Source organism: Pelodiscus sinensis, chromosome 3 (genome assembly GCF_049634645.1).
Source record: "Pelodiscus sinensis isolate JC-2024 chromosome 3, ASM4963464v1, whole genome shotgun sequence".
NCBI lineage: Eukaryota > Metazoa > Chordata > Testudines > Trionychidae > Pelodiscus > Pelodiscus sinensis.
In genome coordinates this window covers 118,296,697-118,324,454 of record NC_134713.1, presented here as the reverse complement: position 1 = coordinate 118,324,454, position 27,758 = coordinate 118,296,697, and the positions used below count along the sequence as shown (strand labels likewise).

Sequence of the window (27,758 nt, the reverse complement as noted above, 5' to 3'; positions counted from 1 at the left end):
TGAAAAAAGGCAGCTCCCATTGGCCTGAAATGAGCCGATATTAGTTGTGAGATTAGCTAGGGTCAGGAGCAACACACAAAACCTCACCCCTCTTTCCCCCAGCTCACAGCATTCAGAGAGCTGCTCTGAGCAGCATGCGGGGATGTGGAAAGGCAGGCAGAAAGCCTGGCTGAAATTCCAGCATGCTGGATACAGTGACTTGGCAGGCCATATCCAGGCTATATTTTGTCTTTCCCTACACTCGACAGACTCATACCTTCATGGAGTGCTTCAACTCAAACGCCTCTGATGGGTGAAGAGTGTGAAGTTAGTTTGTAGAGTGTGGATTTAATTCTGTCTCATACAACTGGAGGTATTCAGATGCAAGGTTTTAATTTGAACCATGAGAAAGAGAGAGACAAGCTGTGGACTTCAGGTTTGGATCTCCATTCAAATGCCAACTTCTGCTTCTCTAATTCATACACATTTGTAGGTAAGTGGATGTTTTTGTAAAAAAGTTGTCAAGGACATGCAGAGTATCAGGTAGGCACCTTTCCTTCTTACACTTCCTATAAACCTAAAGCAGACACATATATTGATTCCCAAATGACCTTTACTAGCGTTGCTTGTAATTCAGTACCTGACACTTCCACTTTGATCCCAGTAACTATGGAAAGGACTTTGGCACATTCACCCTACAAGTTAATCATCCAGTGTGCTTAAAGTTTGTTTATCCACTGTTTGATTTAAGTTATACTTTTTTGCCCTTGTTAGAGAATTAGGCCAAAGGTAACCTATTTGGGTGTGCATCAAAGTGACTTCATGAAAGAGAATCTTTGGCTTCCTAAGAGTCAACAAGGTCCCAACTAATTTGCTGGCATAATTCCTCAGATCAACATGCCAAATATCAGCCCTAATATAACTAAGTTTAACTCCACTGAGGATAGCATAGTTATGCATGCCTCAGTTTCCTCACCTTGAGATGTTCAGGCTTAGGTCAGAATCCTCTACAGAATCCAGGATCATCCTTCCTTCTTTCACATGGCTTCATGGAGTTTTTCCTCTCTTCCTTCTGATACCAATTTCCTTCTTCTTGAGCTGCCTGGTCAGTGGTTAAATTGGACTCCCCACTACCATTTGCCTACATAAGTGCCTTGTGTCTCTACATCCCTTACTACCAGCCCTCCTGGAATCTCTAAAGATAAGTCTGCACTGGGAAAGGTAGGGAAGAAGCCACATATACCCTGAGACTGGCTGCTATGGTGTATTTACACAGACTAGAAAAGCCCACAGCTGGGCGCAGGCTGCCGAGCTAGTTCACTACTTTGTAAGCTTCCAGCCCTGAGCTTGCACAGAGGCACTGGGACACTGTGGGACAGGAAGGTCCCAGAACTCAGGCTCCAGCCCAGGCCGGAAAGCCCCAAGAGCCATAAACCCAAGTTGTCTGGTACAAGCCAGCTACCAGTTTCTTCGCTATATAGACATACCCACAAAATTGACATAAGGTGCTCCAGTCACCATATATGAGCCTCATTGAGGCAAGATCTGAGAATTAGCATTTACCCCACATGACACCCCATCACTGGTTACTTATAGGCAAGGACTGCAGTTTCTTTAAGTCAGTCCCCCAGACACATCTCTATTTAGTTCCTTTCCCAACTTTCAGAACATCAAAGTCCCAATACTTTCTATTTTGCTTCTGAAGTTTGTATCACCTCCCAGTGCCCACCCCAAACTTCCCCAAGCTATCAAAGAAATGCTATTACAAGGCACCCTGGTCTGCTCACTCTCCAGTTCCATTTCCCTGGATTCTTTGCTATTTCTTTTTATCAGCCACTGCCTCTTTTTCTTTTTCTTCCTTACCACCATCTCCTGCTCTCACTTGCTGGCTTTATAATCCTAAACCTTCTTTCTCTCCTCCACCACCATCATCCCAGCTGAGCTTAATTTACAATAAGGATTTATCAGCCCCGGCTCCCCTCCAGGTGCAGTGTATGAGGTTAATAGACCCTCTTCTGGCCCACATTAACCAGCTCAGGACTTGTAACTATCCCATCGTCCTAGGTCAACTGACTTGGACTCTAGTTACAAAGCTAAAAATAGCAATGCTGATGTTTCTGCTTAGGCTGGAACTCAGACTCTGGCACCCTCTCCCCTCACTGATTTCACAGGCCAGGCTCTAGCCTAAATTCATGCAGAATGGGTCTGTCAATGACTATTAGCCAAGATGGTCAGGGACTGCCAGAGGCTGGGACTGGATAATAGGGGATGAATTCCTTGAGAAATTGCCCTGTTCTGTTCATTTCCTCTTCTGCCCTGATGCAGCCATCAGGGTGAGGTGCAAGAAAAAAAGGATGGATCCAAAGCCCCCAGGGGCATTCAGTGCAGCTGGGGCTCGGAGAAGCAGGCCCTGCCCCCTCAGCTGAGCCCCCACCCTCGCAGCAGGGAAGGGAAGACCACTCATGCACCCCAGCATCCCTGGAGCAGTAGGGAGGGAAGAAGCCACCTGGCCCAAGCCTTCCTAGCCCTGGGAGCAGCAGAGAAGGAGGATGCCATATGGCTCCTGGCTCCCAGAGCAATGGGAAAGGAGGAAGTCACATGGCTCCAGTCTCCTCAACCTGGAGCAGCAGGAAGGGAGGTGGCCACGTGGCCTGATGATCCCAGAACTTGGGGAGGATGGGAAGTTCTGGAGCAACAATATTCTAGCCCCATTACACCTACAACAGGCATTCTGGGGGGGCGGAGTGTGGGCAGGGCCAGGATGGCAATTTGGAAAGGCAGAGCCTTCCTGCCTAAGCTCCCGGATGCCCATGAAAGCCCCCATCCCAGAGCTAACATGGTGTGGGATGAGAAGAGTGACCCCAGATGGGACACATGGTGATGGGGAGGTTCACTGGGCAGAGGACAAATGGTGCACTCACATATCCTTCCCATTAGATTGTGCATTAAGATACTCATTTCACATTTTCTGACTTATCACCACAATTTAGAGGAGAACTAGAAAGTTACCTGTTTTAATGAAACCTGAGATTCTCATCTATTCATCTCTCCAAGCGCTGGGAGGGTTTTTTTTAAATACAAACGCTCCCAAAACTTAAGACAAAATCAAAAGAGCTCACAATACAGCTTTACCTCTGCTGTGAGTGTGTCTAAACGAAACCAGACCTCACAATTTTCCAACATCAAAATAATCCCAGAGCAAGGCCCCTCTGCCAGTAACCATCTGCAGCAGGCTAGGAGCAGACCCTCTAAGAAGTCCAGAGAGGCCCTGGCCACTTCCAGCTTTTGAAGCCCCTCACCGTAATAAAATTTTAAACCCACATTCATCATGATCTAATCTTGTGCCATCAGAACCGATATTTTTATTAACGTTTATGAACATTTTTAACTCTTTCATATGACATATTATTTAGCCAAAATATATGGATTCAATCAAATCACATCTCTTCTTTGCTTAAATTTGCAGCCCTAAGCTGAAAGTGTGAGTCACATTTTGGTCCAATAGTTGTGAAATGTATTAAATGTCATAACAGTAACAAGCGTCTAAATTTGAGCCCCGCCCCCTTTGAGCCCAGGCCAAATGGCCCTCCTGTGCCCCACCCGCAATTGGCCCTGGCTAGGAGGTGCCTGTAGAGAGGAGCTCGCTCTCCTGCGCGCAGCCTCAGCTCCGCTCACAGCAGCGGGCCGCTGCTACTGCCCTTGACACAGCAGGTCGAGAAGCGGGCACGGGCTGGGGAGTAGGGACAGCGACCAATAGGAGACAAGCAGCCACCTGCCAGCGGCCAATAACGGCTCAGACACCCGCTGCTGTGCTCCCCGCGGGCCACTTCGGCTTCCTACCCTTTCTTTGTCTTTCAGCTTTACGACGTAACGCTCCCTACGCCCGCCTCGCTACTTTACGGCAGTCGCTCTCCACCTCCACAGAGGTTGGCGAGGAGGTGGGGCAGTCGGGGCCAATGGGTAGCCCGAGCGCCATGGCGACGGAAGACGGTGCCGTAAAGCGATAGCCAGGGGTGTCGCGCGCAGCCGGTTTGACCCCGGCCCTGGGAGGCAGTTGTCATTGGAGTTGGGGACGCGAAGCGCGTGCGGTGTCTGCGCGCCCTGCTCCTTTCCCCGCCCGGCGCCCGACCTTCCCCTGCCGACATGGCGGGGGCGCTGGCCCGCAAGGCCGCGGACTATGTGCGGAGCAAGGACTTCAGGGACTACCTGATGAGGTGAGCGCGCGGGGGCTGGGGCGGGCCGTTGAACCGGCCTCCCGCGGGCTCGCCGCGGCGCCTCAAGCTCTGGCGCTCACGAGCCGTGGCTGGGCGGGGAGGCTGGCGACGCCCTTTGAATTCCGCCCGCGGAGCTCGGGGCAGTCGGGCGGTGACTGGCCCGGCCCGTCTGGCCCCGGGGCAGGCACAGCGGAGTCCAGGGCAAGTGCTGCCCGGGACGTGCCGAGTTTCGGTCAGGGAGGCGGCTTTCCCGCAGCCCCCGCGCCGCTCCACTAGCAGAGCCAGGCTGGGTAGTGGGTCCGTACCGTGGTTCGCTGCAGCGGGTGGAACTGGCCTCCTGATGTACGTGGGGTTGGCAAAGCGCTCAGGGCAGCCTGTAGCTAACAGGCAGCAGCAACATGGAGACTAACAGAACATGTAGATGGTATCATGAGCTTTAGTGGGTAGTCTGTGAGCTGCTGCAAGACTGTTGGTGGTTTTTTAAGCTTTTCCAGTTACAGACTAACTTAGCTACCTCTCTGAAGCTTAAGAAGCAACGTCTGTGTCTGCTCTGTTTTCTTGAGTGTAAATCTGTTCACGTGTTAGTGACGCAAATTACAAAGGAGGCCAAAGTATCTGGGCTACAGAAACCACCTTACAGAGTGCTGCTTATCTTTTTTTAAAGGGGTGGGCAATTTAGTTATTGTAGTAATCGTGGCCTTTTTGCTTCGGCAGGTAAACTGTGGTGTCAGTTCATAGAATCATAGAACCACAGAGCTGGAAGAAACCTCAGAAGGTCATCAAGTCCAGCCCCCTGCCCAAGGCAGGACCAATCCCAAGTTTTACTAGGCAAAAATGGCACAGACTTATGCTTTATGATGCAGGCTCTAATTATTATTTAAGCATATAGGGGCCAAGTAAAAGTTTTACAGGCAACCTTAATCTAGAATTTTGAGTGGTTTTGTAAACTTAATGTTTTTATAACCTTGCTTTTGTATATAATTTCCTGGGTTTTTTGTTTTTTGTTTTAAAGATACATAAAACAAACCATAACAGCTGTGGTTTGGATCTTTCAAGAGGCACCTGACACTGGGAGGCAGCTGCAGGGTGGGGAGATGGGGTGGCTCCACAGGAGCTGGCACACAGGGGGAGCTGGTTTAAAAGCTGGCTCCCCACACACACACTGGCTCCACTGCTCTACTGCCTCTATATCAGAGGCAGCAGGGGTTGGGGGATTGATTGCATGTAACTGAGAAGGCTCATCAGTTAACCACTTATGCAAGTACATACACATTGATATCTCTACTTCTCATCTGGCCCCAAGCAGCTGTGGTGAGAGAGGACTGGAGTAGTTCTCTCTCCCTGGGGAAGCCTGCAAACTGAACCCCTTATCACCAGCCTCATGCAAGAGCAATGCTTTAAATGAAGGAAAAACAAAAATTAAGGACCCGAGCAGCGACAGGTAAATTTTCTAGTATCTAATAAAAAACATTGATCTGATTTCTTTTTTAATGGCCAAAATGGACATTGTGATCAGTCATCACACCTTAAGAATATTACCCATGCCACCTTCTGTTGTATAATGTAGGAGGATTTTTTGCAGAAAAGACACTTGAAGGATTTTTTTCAGTTATTTTAAAGGCTTACCAGTTTGGAAGGAACTCGCCAAACAGGATAATGTGGTATTCCAAATCTTAGTTTCTTTAATGTTGCAAAAGACTCTAGTTTCATGGGATGTGTTGCTTTCTATATACAAATTATACTTATTCAATCCTATGTCTGAGTTTGTAGCTGTTTGATTTTAAATTTTTAGTACGGTGGAAATCTTTTTTTAAATGTGATTATTTTATGCAATATATATTTTTAGCTCCATTTTTGTGTAAACACTATTTCTAGTCTTGTTGAAAGCCTTAGACAGTGATCTTCATTCAAAAGATGGAAGAATTGCAAAGAATCAAGCAATACTAGCCAAAAATCTCAGGAGATAGGGGAAAAACAAAATTAAAAAATTGATTCATACTTTCAAATTATGTTGTTGTCTTAGCTTCCTTATTGTAGGCCTTTACTTTCCCTAATTAGCTTTCCTCGAGATTGTTACCTCTCTGCCTGCTATTACAGGACTAACAATAGGGTGGTTAGATCAATTGAGTGAGACAACAACTTTGCAAGTCATAAAAGAGCATCCATAAATGCATTTTAAATCAGGTTATTTAATGAGTCACATGTTTAAATTTTTTTTTTAATCTTATACAAACAGTTCACTTTTGACAGACAAAAACTAAATGCCTCATGTCTCAAAGATGGATGTTAATTCTAAATACAATAAAAACAAGTCATCTATTAAGCTGTGTTCCAAGTATAATCAGTTGACTCAACAGATGCTGTAACAACTCTTAAATTATGGTTTATCTGACATGCATATTAAATAGTAATCTAGATGCTTGTATGTCCAATTGTATTTTCACAATTGAATGTCAGTTTTTTACCTACTTTTTTAATACAACCATTATGGAAATGTAAACTACAAATAGATCTTTTGCAATACCTGTTGATGACTAATCTTCTTAGATTTGAAGATAGCTGATGATCATTTAAACACTTGGGCTATGTCTACACTGGCGGGTTCTTGTGCCAGAAATATGCAAATGAGGCTAAGTGTGGAATATCGCTGAGCCTCATTTGCATACCTAATGAGCCGCCATTTTGCAGAAGAGGCTCTTGCGCCAGAAGGCTCAGCGATAGTCAGTGCTTAGCCTCATTTGCATATTTCTGGCACAAGAACACACCAGTGTAGACATAGCCTTTGTGATTGAAAATACCTGGTTCAGAGTTTAAATGGTGTCATTAGCATGTTTCTGAACCACTAGGAGAGAGACTCAGTTGTCTAAGATTTCTTGCATCACTGAAATGAACATTGCAAAAAAAGTTATAATAAAATTGTAGCTTTTAATTTTTTCATCCACAAACAGAGATGCTTTGCAGGTATTGTAAAATATAAACGGATTTCCCCCCTACTAATTAGGAGTCTAAAATATCTGGGATCCATTGTAAAAGACTGCACTTTGAAAATTTTCAAAGACATTTTGGAGTTTATATTTCTTCATTGTGGCTCAACATTGCAGTAACGGTCCCTTGATCTATACTTACAGATTGTTCTGAAGTGAGTATATTCCATTCCTTGTAAAGCATGAACAGTTTTATTAACTGAGGTCATCTCTAAAATGTGACTGGAAATACTAGTGGTATATTTGACATGTATTTAAACAACAGAGGGACACTGTCCCCCTTTTCAAGCAACTGTTCTTGCTTTCAGTGACAAAATCATGAACTGGAATTAATTATTCTCAACCCTCCTTGTTAACAGATTTTTAAACAAGAAGTGTACTTCAAAGTAAGCTCTTCAAAATTTGTACATACAATGTGTATACTTTGGCAGAAGTTGAAGGACACTGATTTCAAGGGCTTAAAGAACTGCTTTCTTGTTTGTACCTTAGTCACACTCTATCCCTTTCACATTTGTAATTCCAAACTAAGAATTTAGAGTTGTATGGGTGGTCTTAGCTTGGGGGGGAGGATTCATTCTTTTCTTATGCAAAGTCTCTTTAATACTACCCAACTGCTATTCAGATCTTTGTCACTCCAGCAGGTGTGTAACTTAGATCCATATACAGGCAGTCCCCGGGTTACGTACAAGATAGGGACTGTAGGTTTGTTCTTAAGTTGAATTTGTATGTAAGTCGGAACTGGTACATATTGTAGGGGAAACTCGAGCCAAACATTTCTCCAGAGCTCAGTTTTATTCTCCCACACCTCACTTCCCTCAGTCCTTTATTCTCAAGCTGAGGTATCTGCTGAGAAAAGCCGCTCCGCGTCTCCCTGGTCTGCTGTGGGGGGCGCTAGCTTCGCGTCTCCCTGGTCTGCTGGGGGGAAGCAGCTAGTGCGGGGTTGCCTCACCCTGTTTGTAAGTAGGGATCCGATGTACGTCGGATCCATGTAACCCGGGGACTGCCTGTACAAGGTTCTTCTGGGTGAGGAAGACACAATTTGGAAATGATTTGGTGACTAGCTATCAAGGGATTGTTTTTTCCTTGTCTTTGCAAAAGGCTAAAATTGTTATATCCCTAATCTGTTAGCTAGTATTGTTTTTATCACTCTTCAAAAAGGCTGTTCTCAGCCTTTCCCACTTTTAAAGAGGCTGAAGGTAAAATTTCTTAGTAGTATAATACTTGTGTTCAAAAATGGTCGCCAGGACAAATCATAGTAGCAGTGTAAGGTTTTGCTGTTTCACATCTGCAATATCCGTGATCCCAACTTGTGCAGACCTGGAACAAGAAGTTAAAAATCTAGTAACAGCCCAGTTATAAATAGGAAGGGCTGAGACTACCAATGGTCTCTTACTGCAAGTTAGGAAACTGAAAGGTGAGCCAATTGAGAGCCACTTCCTTAACTGCACCTGGGTCTCATCTACAGCTCAGGACAGCTCAGCGTGAGGCTCTGTTAGAAGCCAGCAGAGTGACATTAGTTGTCTGGTAGGATTTTATTATTCATGATTGATAAAGTACCCCCTAAAATACCCTGTTTCCTGCTTTGCTTACAGATGAACCATGGCACATAGAGCAGGAGGGGGATGGAAATGACACAGGGCAATTGTGATAGTTGCTAGTGAATATGGATGCTTGCTCTAGTCTTTTCATGCCTCTGCCATCTTAATAGTTCACTGTAATGTACCTGAAACCTTCAGGATGTTCAAGCTAATACATAATGCACCTTACTGCTTGCCTGTCTTACAAAATGCACTCATTGCAGTGCTCTGATATGCTCTGGCTATCCTGTTGATTTTAATTTAGGGCTTCTCTACCTGAACAATTAGTGCATGGCAAGTGTGTCTACCTTGCATCAGTGGTCCATCATTTAAGTGTTCCCTTTGAAATGGGACTAGATAGAGCATCTTAAACTGTTGATGCGCAGCAGCAGGACAGTTAAATGACAGACCGCTGGTACAAGTTAGTCAATACCCCAGCTTACCATGCTCTAATTGGTAAAAGAAGCAACTAGGAATCTAAATCTGACCTGTTGTGACTAATATAGTTCTTGCTCAGAAGAACAAGAGTTCTGTTTTAGAAGGGTTGCACTTACTAGGGATGTTAGATGTTGTTCAGTTTAATAATCGGGTAACCGCACCATATCGTAGTGGTTATGCAACTATTTGATGGTCCCTGGAAGTCAGTACACTCCGAGCCCCAATCCCGGGGAGCCCCCCTGCCAACCTATGCTGCTGTTCTCTATATCATCCCAGAGAGCTTACTTTAGGGCCTGTAGTGTGTGTAATCGCTAGGATTTTTTTAGTAGTTAACCATTACATTTTAAAATGACCAGTTACATCCCTAGAACAAGCATATACTGCAATCTGATTACATCTAATTGAGAGATTATAACATCTGTTGATGTAACTGATCTGTTCTTGGCTGCAAAGCACTAAGCTAAATATGAACTTGCTTCTGAGGGTAGAGTTTGTATAACCTTGTTTTTCCATATTCCTCCCACTGTGGTAACTGCCCCAAGGGCATGTGAACAAAAAGGATTTGGTTGAGGGGAAATAATCTTCCCCATCTGGAAAGGTTGTGCGTTCCACTGTAAAAATAACAACAGTACTTTAGCTTCTGTTGCAAACTGGATTTAATTGGCATTAAATTTAACAAACTTCCATTAAAATACAGGTTGGACTTCCCTGGTCCAGCACCCTTGGGACTTGACTAGTCCCACATGAGGGACTTTGCCAGACCAGTAGAGGTCATTTCTGGCTGCTGACCCCTCCCCTTAACCTGCCGCCCCATCAGGCTTCCTGACTCCCCTGGCAGCTCACCTGAGTTGTGCACTGGGCTTCCTGGCTCTCCTGCCACCCCCCTCCTGAACAGCCCAGCTGAACCATATCTTACGGGCAGCCCAGCTGGGGTGTGTGTGCTGGCCTTCCCGCCATCTTCCTTCGCAGCCCAGCTGAGCTGCACACCAGCCTTCTCACCTACCCTCTGCCCCGCAGCCCAGTTGAGCCACATGCTGGGCTTCCTTGCTTTCCACCTCCCCCTTCTCTCTTCATCTCCACCCCCCCCCCCACCCCAACAAAAGCTCAGCTGAGCCACATCCCAGCTTGACCACACGCAAAGGCTCATGGCCCCCCTGCCTTCCCACATCACACCATGATCCTAGAACATCTGTGGTCCTGCTGGATCAGAGAGTCCTGGTTTATAGAGGTGCAACATGTATTAAGAATTAGTCTAAGAAAATGTTTTGAATTAGTTCGATTTAGGGATGTGAACAACTAGTAGACTATCCGATAAGCAAATGCTTATCGACATGCTAGTAGACTAGTTGCTTTCCCTTCTATCCCCCCTTGCTGCTTCTATCAGAAAGAGGCAGCAAAGAGGGGGGAGAACAGGGTGCTTCAAAGCAGCAGCGCCACTTTGAAACATAGCGTGCATCCTGGGACCAGCTGGGGAGTCTCCAGATAGCCCGGACTGCATGCGGTTTTTCAAAGCAGTAGCACCGTGTGGAGCCCAGGATCAGCTGGGGACTCCCCTGCTAACCCAGGGATCCATGTGGTGCTGCTGATTTGAAATGCCGCAGGGAGCACAGGGCAAGTGGGGGACTGCTTGGCCTTGTGCACCCCGCAGCGCTTTTGCCTTTGAAGTGGAGGGCTGTTGCTACACTTCAAAGGCGAGGCGCACCTTTATCGACTAATCCAACAGTTAATTCAAACCGCATCAACTATTTGATTAGCCAGTTAATCTAAATTTAACTTCCTGAGTTTGATTAGCAGTGTTTCCCAAAACTTAGCTAAACATACACTGTAATTTTGTTTTAATGAAAACGGCACTTCTAACACTGCCACCATTTAAAAAATGGACTGATTCATCCTTTCTTCAGTGGAGTCAGGTGGAGACTGGTTCATTGTTCATTATTCAAATCACTGAGGAAAAAACAAAAGTCACACAGTCATGAAGCTAACAAATTTGTATCGGGTGTACTAAAATGTAGTTTACTAAAACTTTCTATCATGTCACATTGTTAAAAACGTTGTATACTCAGCAGCCCAATAACAAGTTACTGTGGAACATACTCACAAAAATGCACATGCAGCATCTTGAATCAGTCAGTGAGCCATGGTTACAAAAAAAAAAAGGAAGAATACTAGAAATAATGGTGAAACCATTTCTTTGACAGATACACTGAATAGGACTTTATAAGCAGGTCTGACAATTTAAATGTGCAGGAATACCTGGTGGTCTTGCATATACCTTTTGTACACTACTACGTCTAGTCACAAAGTGTCTTAAACTAGTAAGAGTAATGTCTTCAGAAACTTCTTATCATACAAACTCTAAAAATACAGAATTGTGGAATTGATTATGGTAAAGTTTGTGCATCTCAAGACAATGCATGACAGTTTCTAATGCATGTTATCCTTTGCCCTTTTATGTGCATCCTGTATCATATTAAGGATGTTGTTAAGTATTGGGTAATTGACTAATCAAATAGTCAATGCATTTTTTATCGACTATTCGAATAGTCGATAGGTGCCTCCGCCTTTGAAGCATAGCAACAGCCCTTGGGCTGTTGCTATGCTTCAAAGGCAAAAGCCCCAAAGCCCAGGATCAGCTGGACACTCCCCCTCTGACCCTAGCCTCTGTGCAGCGCTGCCACTTTGAAACGTCATGGCAACTTTCTGTGAATTAGCAAGTCGGTTTGATTGTTGATTTCTTTATCAAAGCCAATGCAACTTCTTTTGTGATTTACATTAATTACTGTTTGTTCGAGTTCTTCAGTAGTAAAATCTTACACTTTATTAGATTTCTTCTCCATCTGTAGTTACATAGAAGAGGTAGCCAGCCACGTTCCTTTTATAACTCAGTTATGCTTTTGCCACCCTCTGATCTAAAAGACTAGAGGTGGAATCCTGGCCCCATTGAAGTCCATGGCAAAATTCCTACTTACTACAGTGGGACTAGAATCGCACGCTAGCATATTAGAGGGTAAAATGTGTGTTCTATCAAGACAATTGTTAAATAATTTAAGTTCTAGTACAATAAATTGTACAATAAATTGAGAAAAATTGCTGCAGCATTACTGATGTCTTCCTTTCTTCCATTTAAGATCAGTAATTTGACAATGTTTTTTGTAGGAAACTAACTCTCTTCTTTGCTTCTATTTCATGCATCATCTCAATGGTGAATGCTGACAACATAGTACGGTAAGAAAAAGCTATTTCTGCTCCATTTCAGCTATTTGTAATCTTGCTGTAGTAGCATTGTTATGAACTGACCTGTGAGAGACATTGCTAATCTTCAGGACTGGTTGTTGAGTTAGTAATTTTTCCTTGTCTCTCTCTGCCCATGTGCATCAGACTAACAATCCCCTCATTTAAAGAGGGCTAAAGCAGTTAAGGAATCACTTCAGAAAGATACAGGTTTCTTTCCTACCTGTCACTGTTTGCTAGGGGCATGGAATTGATTTAGAGCTCCATCTCTGACTACTGCACAGTCATATGCTGTTGTTAGATGAATGTTTTATTTGTAACCATGTTTACTTCAGATAGTGAGCACTACAGTCCCACAGCTCTCACTCAAGACTTTCTCTGATGGTCCTCCATTATTTCCATTACTAATTTTGGCTCATTATATTGTGGGATTCAATGTACTTAGTGCTATACTATGGCTAAGTACATACTAACATAGAAAACTATCCTACTCTACTTCCCATGTAGCATGAAGATAGTCTATATAATGAAGTGCAACTTTACATATATAGACATCTTATATTTTTCCTCTAAGGGAGGATGATGCCTCGGGGAATTGAAATGGGATTATGGAGCCTTTTACTTCTTGGACTCCAATTCAAATGTGGTCTAGATCAGTCAAGATTGAAAGTTACTATTTGATGAAAGATTAGTGATGTGTATGAAGCAAGTTGAGTGGACTCTGACTTGTTTCTAGTGAAGTCCCCCCATTACTATAATCCTGGGACTTGATTCCTTCTTAAGTTGCTTATAGAAGGTACTAAGTACTAAATGAACATGAACTATCCTTCAGAACAAGAAGCTAGCATAAAGTCTCTTAAAGCTAAAACTTTTTGAGGGTAAATGAGCAGCTACTTTCCAGTGCTCTCGTTGTGTAAATTCTCAAGCACTAAATTCCATGATTTTAAAATTAATCAAAAGATAACTATAGAGATTTTAAAACACTATTCGTGACAATGTGTGTACAATTGTGGATACAACTCACAACTTTCTTAAACTGATGCATGAGCAACATAAACTTAGTTAGGATGTGGGCTGGAATGTACCTCTGTTTGCATAAAAGCTGTGGTTGTAAACTATGTTGAAATTATTAAAAAAACTTGGTTACATACAAGACCTCCAAAATAAAAGAATTCCACTCTTACTGAATTAATACTAGTATATATCAATTTGATGCTTGTCAGGTGTCAATATCTCATTAATGGCAAGATCTAGGTGAAGCCATAAACGTACAAGAGGAATTCTGTAACTCAGAACATTCTTGTTTTGTGGGTTTGAGTGGTAATGGGTTGATTTTTAATTAGTGATTTCTGATGCATTTTCTTTTCCAGTTAACTGTCATGTTATTCCACATTTTCAGTAGTAGAAATGGAAGTCTTTAATTTCTCTAACAAAAAACAGGACTATGTGACACTTTAAAGACTAACAAGATGGTTTATTAGGTGATGAGCTTTCGTGGGCCAGACCCACTTCCTCAGATCAAATAGTGGAAAAAAATTGTCACAACCATATATGCCAAAGGATACAATTATAAAAAAAAAGTTTCAGCTACACCAGACTAACACGGCTACATTTCTATCACTATTTTAATTTCTCTAGTCAGTATTCTACTGTATTTCACAAGTAAATTGTGTCATACTGGTTAGACTTCTGAAACTAAACTGGATAAAATTGTTAGAAGCACCCAAGTCCCATTGTTAAGCATTTAAAGTGACTTTTGGCAGTGTTACTTTGTGGTGTTTAGCCTTGCAGCCTTAAATGCATGAAGTCACTTCTAACTGTAGTAAGATAAATCGCCAGCCTTTGTACAAAACAGCACTTAATCCAGCAAAATGGATCATGGAGGTTTGTTTAGCTGTCTTTGGTAAGATTTCTACCTCTTCTCACTAGTCTGCACACTACTAATAATTTAGATCCCTTTATTCCATCACAATAAAGGCAGTTAAGATTTTGTCTGTCTTTGAATTGGGGGTGGAAGCAAAGCTGTCTCTATTCTAGCAGATTTTACTTGTGGATTCCACAAGCTCATGCCCAGACCATTGGATGGCACTCAGCAGAACTAAAATTACAGGTGAAGAAACACATTTTCTTCTTTCTCTCCTGCATATGTTCCCTTGTTCTGAATCACTGGAATATGTCTAATGTTAACATCATTTTTGCATCTATTTTAATATTAGCTGGCTGTAAAGAATTCCAGCTTTCACTTGCAAATAGGTACCCTAATGTTTCACCTTTTCACCTTAGCAGTTAGCCAGTTTGGAGGTCTTGTAAGTGGTTTATGTTGGGAGGAGAAATTGTTATTGGTACAACCATGTTCATTTACTTGGGGCAGGGATCGGCAACCTATGTCTCGCAAGCCAAATATGGCTCACTAGAGAGCCAGATATAGTCCTTCTGTAGCTTGAACTCAGCCCCCCTTGGGTCCCTTTGCAGCAGGGAGCCTGCACTCATGCTCCAGCCTCATGGCTCCCTGCAAGATTGGAGTGCCAGTGCTGGCTTCCTGTGTGGGGAGGGGGGAGAAGCCCTGAGGCTCCCCACTAGGTTTGGCTTTCCAGCTCCACGCTCTGCCGTTTCCCTTCCCCTGGTTGAGGGAACAGCAGCACGCAGGCACGCTTCCTAAAGGCTTTCTGGAGCAGCGGTGAAAGCCTCCAGTGCCTGGGAGTGGTGCACAGTGCAAAAACAAGTAAGTGCCCCCAAGCCCTGCATGCCCAACCCCTGCACTCCTCAGCACCCTCACACACTCCCTTCCCCACCAAGACCCTGCACCCCCAGCCTGCTCCTGCTCCTCTCCCCAGCCAGACATCTACCCCCAGTCTGCTTCTACACCCTTCCCCAAGGTCAGACACCCTACTCCCAGCTAGCTCCTGCACCCCACCTCCTACCCAGATTCTGGCCCCTTTCCCTCCCCCCTGCACATCCCCAGCCCCCTGCCATAAGATTGACAGGAGACAGCCTGAATGCGTGAATGAAACTGAATTTGACCAGTTATGATGTAAACTTCAAAGCAATATGCAAAAAGATGCAGCAGCAGAAGTCCCATTAAATAAGTCTGTGAGTACAACGTTTCCTAATGCACATTAGAGACTAACTAAAAATATATAGTATCATGAAATTTTGTGGACAAAACCCACTTCTTCAGAGGAGATGATCTTGATGACTACTCAAGGTTATCTCCTCGGAAGAAGTGGGTTTTGCCCATGAAAGCTCATGATACTCTCATTTTTTAGTCTCTAAGCCCTGGTCTACTCAAAGTGAGTTATTTTGAAATAACTCCCTAATTTCGAGTGAAGCATTCACACTACCAAGTCCATTATTTTGAAATAAGGGGCTGGTTATTTCAAAATAATAACTCCTGCCTTCCTTGAGGAATAATGTTTATTCTGACATAGTTATTTTGAAATAGCAGTAGTGTAGATGCTCTGCTGCTGCTATTTTGAAATAACTACTCCCAAGCATCATTCCAAGTAATTACTCCATAGTGCGTCCTGGGGCTCAAAGTCGAGGTAGCATGTCCACAGTAAGGAAGCCTGCCTTGGACTAATTTTGAGGCTACTCTGTAGTGTGGATATGTTATTTTGAAATAGTTATTTTGGGAGTTATTATTTCAAAATACTTTTAAAATTTTCTAGTATAGAATAGGCATGTTAAAATTAGATTAATCAGCTAATCAAACAGTTGATGGAATTTCCATCGACTGTTTGATTAGTCGATAAGGGTGCTTCTGCTTTCAAATGTGGCAAAAGACCACCCGGCTGTTGCTATGTTTCAAAGGCGGAAGTTCCACACAGTGTTCCACCTTTGAAATGTACAAGAACCCCAGCAGGGGTCTGGGGCCAGTGCGGGACTGAGACACACCCACTGGCCCCAGGCTCTATGTGGCACATCCGCTTAGAAATGTACAAGAGCCCCAGCAGGGACTCTTGTACATTTGAAAGGTGGAATGCTGCCGCTGCGCCCCGCCCCCTCCCACGGAGCTGGAGCTGGGGGGAACAGGCTTTTAAGCCGGCTCTCCCCAGTACCTTCTTCTCTCCTCCTACCCCCCCTTTGCTGCTACTTTCTGACTAGTGTGTCAGCTGTACAATAAGCTTTTTCTTATTGGATAGTCGATTAGTCGCTTACATCCCTAGCGTATGTAAGTGAGTAGTTGACTTCCTGATAAGCATATGGTTACTAGGTAGTCAAGTAGTGACTCGACTAGTCACTTCCCCTCTCTTGCTGCTTCTATCAGAGGTGGGGAGAGAGCAGGAGCCAGAACTGCGGGGAGCTGGCTTAAAAGTTGGTTCCCCCCCCAGCACTGTTGGGGGAGGCAGAGGTGAAGCTGGGATGGGGCGTGAGCCAGGAATCAGCTGATTGCCAGATCACTTCTGGTACCCCCAGGTGCACCTCTGCTTTTTAAATGTGTTAAGAGCATAGTGGGGTCGGGAGCTAACCCTGCTGTGGCTCTGTAGTTTCCCTCCTTAGCAACTAATCGAGTAGTTGATGGAAATTCCATCGACTACTCGATTAGCTGATTACATGCAATTTAACATCCCTAGTGTAGACCTGTCCTACGGTGCCACAGGACTGTTCATTGTTTTTAAAATTACAGACTAACCTGGTTACCCCTCTGAGTCCCTTAAGTTATTCACTTAAATATTTTCCATTGAGATTTTTTTCCCTGCTTTTATACTGAATGATGCTTTGGAGAATTTGCATGAACAATATGTACTACTTGTTTGCATGAATTAGCTGTAGACTCTCTAGTATAAACCTGAAGTTACAATAGTGACCCCAGAGCGGGTTCTGTTGCCACTTGACAGCCTGGGAAGAATGGTAATGTTGTGTCCTTCTCCCCCATAACACAAGCTATGCCATACCCACATCCATGGTCTTAGGAAAGTGGGAAGGATTTTTCCCTGCAGTGGAGAGGATAAGACCTTTATTTGACAACAGATTTTTTTTTTCCTCCACTGAAGTGTGCTTGAAAACTGTGTCTGTTCTAACGTGGAAGTTTTAACATATTACAATTCTTCAAGAACATCCGCTAGTAAAACATATAAGAATAACACGTAGCTGATAGGAAAACAATGCATCTCAAAATGTGAAGATAAACTCTTTGCTTTGTTCCACTTTATTTACAGCACTTTTGGGGACCGGTAGCCAACTGGGGACTCCCTATTGCTGCTATTAATGACATGAAGAAATCTCCAGAGATCATTAGTGGGCGGATGACATTTGGTAAGAAACAGGGTTGAAACTGGAACAGACTATTAAACTATCAGATCACTTAAAGTCCACAAAAAACTTGCCAAATGCTACACTTAAAGCAATAATATTAGTTTAACATATCCATAAACTCTCTTATTGTTTCTAAAAAACTGTGTATTTATGTTTTTAAAAGTAACCCATAACTGCTCCCTCCTTTTTTAAGGTGCCCAACTTGAAACATCTTAAAGGGGCAATGTTTCCCCCCCAAGAGAGTAGATACTCAGTAATTAATGTAGATGGCAGGGAAAGGGTCTCTTAAAGGTGTCTCAAATTGGGCATTCAAAATCAATAGTTGTAATTACATAATTACAAAATTTTCTCTCCTTTGCCTGTTACCGTATAACATTCATTACAGAACATTTTCCTAACTTATTTCCAATGTTAATTTGTTACTGCCTCTGCCTTGTACCACGACTCTCTCATGGATGCTGCTTCTGTGTGGTATGAGTTTTAAATTACAATACTTGCCATCTGAAGAACTGAAAGGCAGTGTCTTCTGAAGTTTAAGTTCTGCCTGCACCTTAATAACAGAATTAAATTACTTTTAGAGAGTAACAACTCTGTATTAGAAGGTTTTCTACAAATGCAAGGGAGCTTTAATCACTCTTGAAAACTTCTCTCTATCATTCATTCTGTGTTCTGTTCAGAAGATTTGCTGCTTGGAAATGGATGAATCGTTTCATTTAAACAGTTGTTTTTCCTGGAATATAAACATTTTCCTCAAGTATCTGCTTTCCTTCTGACATTTGATTTTCTTTCTTCTTGCATCATAAACATAAAACCAAACCAAATCCTTTAAGTTTAATATACAGCTCTTAATTACATAATGACTTTCACATTAGCCAAAATATAGTGCATTCCACTTAATTTGTTCAGTATTCTTTTGAGCAAATTCCCTTCCAAAGTAAAAACATGTTTGTTATAACAAAAGGTCTGATTTCTACCCATTTAATTTGATTGCTTCAAGCAAGTATTATTGGAGAATTGAGTTACTATCTATTAAATGTTGCTCTCAAGACAGCCAGTATTGCTTACTGATGGAAGACCCCTTTGGGCATTGGTATTGACATAGACACTGCTTTGTGCTATGCGTGCTGAAATAGGCTCTGGTGGTCAACTCCTCAGGTCAACTAAAGTGTAAGGCATATCCAGAACAGAGAGACAATAACAGTATGCCATTTTTTTCATCATATATATATATATGACATTCACATGCAATATAGTGAATCTTCTGAAACCTTTTCAAATTTCATCCAGAACAAAATTTTAAGATCTTCCCTAGCAATACTGTAAAAATCCCCCAAAAATGAGATTTAAGGGGTTCTTGCACAAAAGGGGGTTTTTTTTTGCACAAAATGGCCCCGTCTACACTGGTTTTTTGCGCAAAAACCTCTTCTGCAAAAAGGATCGGAAGAGGATATGCAAATGAGAGCGCAACATATGCTAATGAGTGCTCCATTTGCATTTCCTCTTCCACAAGAGGGAAGCAGTGTAGATGTAGTGTTAGAAATGGATTCACAAAGGCCAGCATGCTTGGTGGCTCATTGCCTACACCAGCCAATGAGAGATGCCAAGCTGAGAGGTGCTCTGCTTCTCTGAGATGCCTGAAGCCAGGGATAGGTGCTTCCCTGTGCCTTGGCTTCATCCTTGCAAGCCCTTTCTTGGTGCTAGATGCCTGTTTAGCAAGAAGATGGAGGAGAACAACCTCTCCCAGAACTTTTAGCCATGGAAATCATTTCAGAAAAATTTGGGGAAGGAGAGCAGTATTCCCTCTAATTTTTTTTAATGTCCATGTATGGAATGACTTTTGTTATGTTCACCAATATGGAGGTGTTGTCTCTCCTAACAAGTCATTTCACACATGGACAATATGTGGCAGGAGTAGCTCCGAGGGTTGGGGTGAAGGCTCTGGCTGGAGATGAGGAGTTGAGGGTACAGGCTCCTCCACACACAGACACACACTTGTCCGTCAATCATCTCTCACCACTGAAGCTTGAGGCCAAGTGAGCTCCACAGTTCCAGGGGCACAGCTGGGGAAGGAGAGCCTGACTGCCATTGGTTGCAGGTCTAGGGCCGTTTCAGGTTGGTCACCATGCTGGGGCAGGAGTAGAGGCACACTCCCCCAGCATGGAGCAGTTGTGACAAGGGGGTGGGATCAGGAAGAGGTGCCTCTACCTGTCAGCTTCAGCACAGAACTGCTTTGGCTTATCTGCTGCAGCAACTCCATCCTCCATCAGACACATAGAAGTTTGTGTGGTTGTATTGCACTCTGTAAGGTTCGGAGAAAATTGCTCTCCTTGCCCCATAGCAAATGATGTCCTTTCTTTTAGCCCAGTGGTTAGAGTACTCACCTTGAGATGTGGAGACCCTCTAGTTCAAGTCCCCCTTTAAATGAGGGGGGAATAGGGACTTGAACTGGGATCTGACACGTCTCAGGTGAGTGTCTGAACTGCTGCTCTATGTGATGGAGGGTGGGGGTTCCTTTAAAGTCTTCTGCTGAACTAGTTCCAGTTTGGATAAATAATTTGTAAAAGTCATTAGATCCTTGATTTTTTTTTTTCCACTTCCCAAGTTGAGTGCTTTAACCACCAGGCTACAGACATCCTCATGCTCGCTTGCTCGCTCTCTCTTCTCTCCTTTCCTCCCCCCCACCATGTTTATATGCAGTGGAACACTTTTTCCAGGAAAGACTGGAGCACCTAGTACATGAGGTACTGAAGCCATGGTAGCATAGACAGTAGCAAATGCTGGTATAAGCTGGCTGCCCCAAGTACTTATCCACAGGATCTGACAGCTTGGTATTCAAGGTTGCTAACCCATGCTGCTGCTGTCTGCTTTCCATGCTACAATGGCTACTCTATCTTTAGCACATTAGCTTGATGAGAGCTGGTACAGACATGTTGACTGGAGCTGGGAATTGGACCCCAGTTCTAAACATAGACCTAGCCTTAGGGATTGCCACATCAGACTGTACCATAGACCAGTGGTTAGGGCTCTCACCTGAGAGGTTTCAAATCCCTGCTCAATTTGCTCCTCTTTCCTCTCCCCCCTCTTCACCCCCCAAAGCTTCAGCAGAAACTTATGTAAGATCACCTATCAGAGCTTAAGTCAATATGCAAGCTCTGAGTGCATCAGAACACCTATTCCTATTCAGTTGGTGAATTGCTTGGAGGCTTAGGCATGCAGATGCTTGACGCTTGCCTCTGCAGTGCATAGGCCCAGTGCCAAAAACATAGGTAACTAGGAGACTTCTACAGCAGAAACTTAGGTGCTGAGGAAGTTTACGCAGCTGCTGCTGAGTGAGGTTTTGTGAGTCCCAGTAGAACCTGTTTCTGGGGGGTACGTCTAAACTACATCCCTCTTTTGAAAGAGGGATGTAAATTAGACATGTTGAAATTGCAAATGAAGCCAGGATTTGAATTTCCCGTACTTCATTTGCGTAATCACTTCATGGCATTCTTTTGAAAAACGCTATTTCGAAAGTGAAAAGGCGGTCTAGATGCAGTTCTTTCGAAAAGAAAAGCCTTTTTTGAAAGATCCTGTAAACCTCATGTTTTGAGTACAGGATCTTTCAAAAAAGGCTTTTCTTTTTGAAAGAACCGTGTCTAGACCGCGGTTTCACTTTTGAAATAGCGTTTTTCGAAAGAACGCCTTGATGCAATTATGCAAATGAAGCATGGGAAATTCAAATCTTGGCTTCATTTGCAATTTTGATATGTTTAATTACATCCCTCTTTCGAAAGAGGGATGTAGTCTGGACATAACCTGGGATTTTATTTGTTTATAAGTGGCAGTATTCTCCTAACAGTCTAGCCCATGCTGAAGAAACTGATAAATAAAACACATTTGCTTCCTTTTCATCTTCACATGGAACTGAATCAAGGTTCAGTAGTTTTTGTCTTAAGCAACTAATCAAAAGGGATATTTTGTAGTGTAAGTTTGTTCAGTCTGTAATGTCCCCTTTCTATATAGCTAATACTGGGTGTCTGCTTAAGATTTTATTGTATCTTCATGTTTTACAAGGTCTTCATTTTTATAAGCATTTTACACTAAAATAGATGTTTCAAGACGATGTTGAAACTACCCATCTTCTCTTTACAGTGGAATAGCACACTCCCATTGGGATGGAAGTTTAAATACCCATTTTGATTTTGGGAGGAGGATTTTTAAATAGTGAAATTGCACAGTTCTTCAAATATTTTGCCAAAGAACTTTGCTTCCTCAAATATATGTATATTACAACACAATGTTTAGTTAACTAGGTCAGTTTCCACTTTGTACCTGTTTACAAACAGAAGGTTCTATTACTGTTAAAAATAGTTTTATTTACAATGTTTGGGCTGGAGGATGACTGCAACTGTTACAAAGGTTAGTAGGTGAGCTTTCTCTCCACAAAGCAGTATCTTTGCTACATGCTTGAATGAGTTACATTTTGTACAAAACGTAAACAAGTCCTTTCTTCCCTCTTCCAAATTTTCTGATAGAAGTGCAAATGATTCCCTTAAAATACAAGGCTTTCCCTTCTGAGACCAGGTCTGTTTGGTCTATTGTCACAAATAGCTATTTCATTATGGCTCACAAAAGGCTGTCTTGAATTTCCATCAAAAATGGGAAAATTTATACTACAGCAAAAAATTAATTTTCCTTGGATTTTAATTTTCTAACCCTTACCCTTAATAGCATTTAAAGGGAGATTAAAAATCATTTGTGTGCCTTCCTGAAGTTATACTCGCCCTTGAAGGTGAGTATTTTGAAGAATGTATGGGGTTTTTTAGGAGCATTTATTGCTTTTAAAAATAAAAGTCCTTTCCTACCAAGAACCATATTTAAATACAATATGCCAAGAGATTCAAATTTGCAGGGGTCTTATTTATGTAGGGCCTGATCCAGTTACCACTGGAATCAATATTAACTGTAGTAGGAGATGCATTTGGGCCAGTGCTCTGATTAACTTTTTCCATCCTATGTGGATTTTTGTCCATCCATGTGCAAAATAAATGTTTATATGCATGAGGGATATGTGAATGTGTACCACCAATAGAAACAAAACCTCTGCTAATCAGCAGAGCAGCGTTTGAATCTCTCCTGAATGGCCAAACAAGCACACCACTTACAGGGAATATTTGGACCCTGAATCGAAGACTCTGTATCTTGTGTGTGGTTATAAGAAGCCACTGAGAGTTGCAATACCTGTGGATTTCTGAATCAATGAATCCTCTGTTTGGATCCCAGCAAAACAGACCACTTACTACTTTGCTCTGTTTGAGATGCTGCCACAGTAAGGATAAATGCATTCAGTAGTTGCTAAATAGTGGTTTGCCATGAAATTAGCATTGATTGCATGAAAATGATGTCTTAACAAATAGGAGAAATTTGAAATCTTAAGTGATAAATTTCTTAACCATAAGCCAGTGATGTTGGGGATTTTTTTGTTCTTGTTTTTGGTTGGTTCATTTTTTATTTTTGCCTTCCTTTGCAGCACATGTCAGTGCAAGTCACTTGCCAGGATTATTCTATTCTTTCCCTGTGGCTCCTAATAGTCTAGTCTCCAGGTAGATGTAATACTTCGATCTAAATTTAATTGTTGGATTTAGCGTAAGGGTGATGTTTTGTGGCCTGTAATATGCTGAAGGTTAGACTAGATTATATGGTGGTTCCTTTTGACCTTATAGTTGGACTCTACTACTCACGCTATGTTGGCTCTTGTTTTACAGCACTATGTTGTTACTCTTTGACTTTTATGAGATTTGCCTACAAGGTACAGCCGAGAAACTGGCTTCTGTTTGCATGTCACTTCACTAATGAAATTGCACAGCTTATCCAAGGAGGACGACTGATGAAATACACGTGAGTAAATTTGAAAATCTGGGTGGAGAAGGGTTATCAAACTGACATTTGATAGGAATTGTTCTCTATGCATGAATTCAGATTTAAAAGGTTGCAGTTTTTTATCTTGTATACTCAACAGTGACTATTAGCTGCCAGTTGTTTGTGGTGCCTCCTGCTTATAACATCCTATTGCTAGTTGTTCATCTCTCTGTTGCTGCTGCGGGGTAGACCTCCCAGGAAACAAATGGCAGAAACAAATCAAATGCTGAACATTTCATTGCCTCATCAATAGCTAGCTGACACAATAGCTTAGGAACTCCCATCTTTTGGGACATTTTAAAACTAGAGTACACAAAACAGGATAGTTTAGGGAGCAGTTTTATTTTGGTAAGGTTATAAACCAGATAAACAAATTCTTTTTTCATACCCAACCTTTGATTTCCACAGAATATTCGAGCCTTAGTCAGTAATTGTAATTAAATACTAAGACTTTCACTGAATTCTCCTGTTTTTGTTTGGTAGGATGGAAAAGAAGAACTAAATATCTTTATCTTGGAAAAACAGGGAATGCGCTCCTCATTGTGAATTACAACAAAGGAAGAGCTCTACATCTGCTATGATGCAGACTTTTGCATTTTCTTCTCCATTATAAAATTCATCATGAATACAAAGTTTTGCCAACATAAAACACATCATCCTTCCACTAAATCTTGTAGCCTGCCTTTTTTGTAACATACTCTTTCAAATGTAAACAATTACATTTAACTCTTTGCTGCCTTACAAGAACTAATTTTTTACTATTAATGAAATGACTTACCCACATCATGTCAATTTCTTTTTAAAAGATGAGAACTTTTGTTTTTATTTAATCAACCAGATAACTGAATGGGACAGGACCATTTCATGAAACTTAAGCCTGCAAAATCAATATGTATTTAGAGGTCAGTAAGACAATTGTAAGAGGTGTAATTGTTCTGCATATTTAAGTATTTTAAAACCATTTAATATAGTAATTTGGGAGCATTTATTCCTGACTGTTTCATCATTAAAATTTATAACAGACTTCAGCAATATCTTGCCAGTTCCAGGTTGCCAAGTCACTCACTGTGTGCCTGTTGTCAGTAATGTGACTAAAGGATTTTACCTGAAAGGGCATGTTACTTTTTTTTCATAATTTCTGCTCCAAGTCACCTTCAGAGAAGCAAGAATTTCTTGTAAACCAAAGTAGGGTAACAGTAATTACAAATAGGCATATTTAAGAGATTTGGAATGTTGAGGAGTTTATATTATTAAACATTTCATTTTGTGCACTTGGGCCTCTGAAGGCTGCTCCAGTCCTTATTTGGGCAAAAAAAAAATTCCTGTTACTTCAGTGAAGGATAAAACTCCATTGTCTGGTTGCCTCCACATTGTGGCAGTCACATTTTTTTTCTACTTGTTCATATTTGCTTGAAAGTGGCATCAGCAATGGCAATTAATGTATATAGCATAAAGACTTACTATGACACAACTTTATCATCAGTGAAATAATTTTTGGACAATAAAATCTGTGTCCTATCTAAGATTGTATTGTCAAAGTTTTAATTGGGGGGAAAAAATGGCAATAAATAATTCTGATAAAATTCTGATGCAAGTAGCCTTTACACAATAAAATGGAATACTCTTCTTATACTCTAGTGTCAGATCTTAAAGGAAATCTACATACGGGAAGTCTGATGGTCAAGACTTCTCAGATAGTGGCCATTTCCTGTTGCAGTGAGCTGTAATTATAATTAAATAAACTGGTGTATGAAAATAGCGTTGAAGTTTTTACTGACTGTTGTGGATTTATTGGCATACAGTTGTTGGATAATAAAAATGTCTCTGTATATAAAGAAGTCCTTTACCTAAATGGGATTTGTTGGAGCAGGAAAGAGATGAGGCGACACCTCTTTGGAATTTTTACTGTGACACTGTGTTAATTGTACAGATCAGATCAAATCAATCTCATTAGTTTGCATTTGAGGAAAATGTTGATCTTTGGTTCTTTACATCCAATAGATCACAAACTACACAAGTGGCCACAAATGAGAGGGCTATGTGGAAGTGTCTTTCAGCTGGGGGAATTTTGGAGTTAACAATACAAATTATTCTATGTGTCTTAAGTAGATCATGTGCTGCTGGTTAGTTATGCAGCACTCTCTTCTCTTCCTGTATGCTTTGTTCCTATTTACTTGTATGTAACCTCTTCATAGGATGACCCTTCAACAGTGGCCATTGCCAGATAGTTCAGAGGAAGTTGTGAAATGTATAATGCACATAGCTGCTAATGCAGTATTGCATATGAGTAGGAGAGAACAATGATCCCTTGAAAGGAATCATTAGTTGTATCCATATTACAAATAAGGATAAGGTGAGAGACTTTTAAGCCAAGATTTTCAATTATTTCAGTTTGAACTATTGGGTACTCACCATTTTGGGCTGGAATTAAGTGCCCATATTTGAATGGGTTAAGCACCATATTTGTATATGTAGAAGGTCAAAAAGAAAGTGGTAGAGACTGAAAATAAAGCTTAGGTCTCCTAGTTCCCACTCTTAAGCTTTATCCGTTATTGATTATTCTTTTTTTCCTTACTCCCCATAAAGTTAAAATAGTTGATGCCTCTCCTTGTTCTTATGAAACTGCATTAATGCAATGGTAAATTCAAAACCAGGCCATGTGCCAACTCTAGCTTATTGGTTTTATTTCATAAGGTTTTGTCCAAGCACTTTCTTCGTGTTGAATCTGTACCAGTTCCTACTCTTTGTGTGTTTGGAATTCAAATAAACATCAAAATATAACGCTGAACTCTTAAAATGAGCAGTTTTATTTTTTATTGGAAGAAAAACCACCAAAAATGCAAACTCTAGATATGAAGCTTCAGATAGTGTGGGTTTTTTTTTTAATTTAAACATAAAGCCCCAAGCAGCCATAGGTTCATTTGAAACCTTAATAAAAAATCCAGTTAAACTTTTTAGAATTTCAGGTTTCTAAGCGATCCTGAAACAATTTGGGACTTTTAAATCTTTGTTGTAAATGTTGAGCATAGTGTTCAAAATGAGGCAGCAGTCTAAATATTGTGTAACTGCATGACTTGGATAACAATGGTACACCCCTTCCCACCCTCCCCCCCAAATTAGTGTGGTCATATATTCACTTTGAGTATCTAATTTGACTAAAATGATGGAATAGTTCATATTGCTGAGCTTCTAAAGTTTTGTTATATTTTTACCTTCCTATAATGCCGTAGAAGTGGTAAACCCTCAAGCAAATACACTCCCAGTGTTTCCTGATTAGAGTTGTAGATAATCATCCCAAAGCTCACAGGTTTATACGAATTTGGGCTTTTTAAAGATAGTATTTAACATCAAAATGAGGAGAAAAGATGACATCAGTGGAAGTTGGGAAGTGTTACCATCTCAAAAATGAGACTACTTAGGATACATGTACACAGTAGTGTGTAGCTCAAAATAAGCTATGCTATTTGGGCTACACAAATTATGTTGCTTATTTTGAAATTTGGTGTTGTCTGCACAGTGCTTATTTTGAAATCACTATTTCGGTGCCTTCCTTAGTCCTTGTGCAACAAGGTTTACAGGAAGCAGCACTAACAAGCCCGTTATTTTGAATGTATTTTGAAATAACAGGCATGCTGTTAAGATGTGCCGAAAGCTATTTCAGGATAATGTCTGTTATCCCAAAATAGTGCCACTGTGTAGACATACCCTTAGTGATCTAAATTAAATAATCTAAATCCATATTTAGGCACCTACATTTAAAAATTTTTCCTAAAATGTGGCACTTAATGACATTCCTCATCCTGCTCCCCTATTACTCGCTGTTGTCAACAACTGTCATTTCCTCTTTCAGTAGGTTAATAACAGGTTGGGTAACCTTGCTATGGATTTTCTGCATCAAATGCTCTGTTTTAGGCTTGGATAATTGAGATGCCATAAAACATTGTTTACAAAAACATTCTATTAAGGAAATGCCAACATGGCAATTTTCATAACTTACAAATTGCGTGGCCTGCTGCAGTTGGTGGGTTAGATGGAAGTTCAAGGAGGCAGCAACTTCCTTTCATAAATTATCTTCATGAGAACCTTCAGAAGTAAGAAGGATTTAGGATTGCAGCTCAAGTTAGTGGGTATTCTGGCTGGCCCTACAAAATGAAAAACACACTGCTGTATTACATCATACA

At 41.7% G+C, this 27,758-nt stretch overlaps 1 protein-coding gene and 2 long non-coding RNA genes across 4 annotated transcripts in view; 1 reads left to right on the top strand and 2 right to left on the bottom strand.

Moving 5' to 3' along the window:
* Positions 1-2,423, bottom strand: part of LOC142827947 (uncharacterized) — a 28,643-nt gene extending 26,220 nt beyond the window's left edge. For both annotated transcript variants that reach the window (XR_012902765.1, XR_012902764.1), the window contains exon 1: positions 956-2,423. This is a non-coding gene — a long non-coding RNA (uncharacterized LOC142827947). The remainder of the gene's footprint in view (positions 1-955) is intronic.
* LOC142827948 (uncharacterized) overlaps positions 1-3,985 on the bottom strand; it is a 75,852-nt gene extending 71,867 nt beyond the window's left edge. Inside the window, exon 1 of the long non-coding RNA XR_012902766.1 lies at positions 3,820-3,985. This is a non-coding gene — a long non-coding RNA (uncharacterized LOC142827948). The remainder of the gene's footprint in view (positions 1-3,819) is intronic.
* On the top strand, positions 3,913-25,335 carry MPC1 (mitochondrial pyruvate carrier 1). The gene is made up of 5 exons (XM_075924625.1): positions 3,913-4,193; positions 5,986-5,989; positions 17,583-17,679; positions 23,424-23,556; positions 24,061-25,335. Exons 1-5 carry the CDS (start codon positions 4,123-4,125, stop codon positions 24,077-24,079), a joined length of 324 nt encoding a protein of 107 aa, XP_075780740.1. The 5' UTR covers positions 3,913-4,122; the 3' UTR covers positions 24,080-25,335.
* Positions 25,336-27,758: the final 2,423 nt, after the last annotated feature.

Excerpts from the sequence above, each read along its gene's own strand:
- MPC1 (XM_075924625.1), top strand. The coding sequence starts at position 4,123 with ATGGCGGGGGCGCTGGCCCGCAAGGCCGCGGACTATGTGCGGAGCAAG. Across the intron at positions 17,680-23,423 it reads TAGTGGGCGGATGACATTTG|CACTATGTTGTTACTCTTTG; the intron begins GTAAGAAACAGG and ends CTTGTTTTACAG.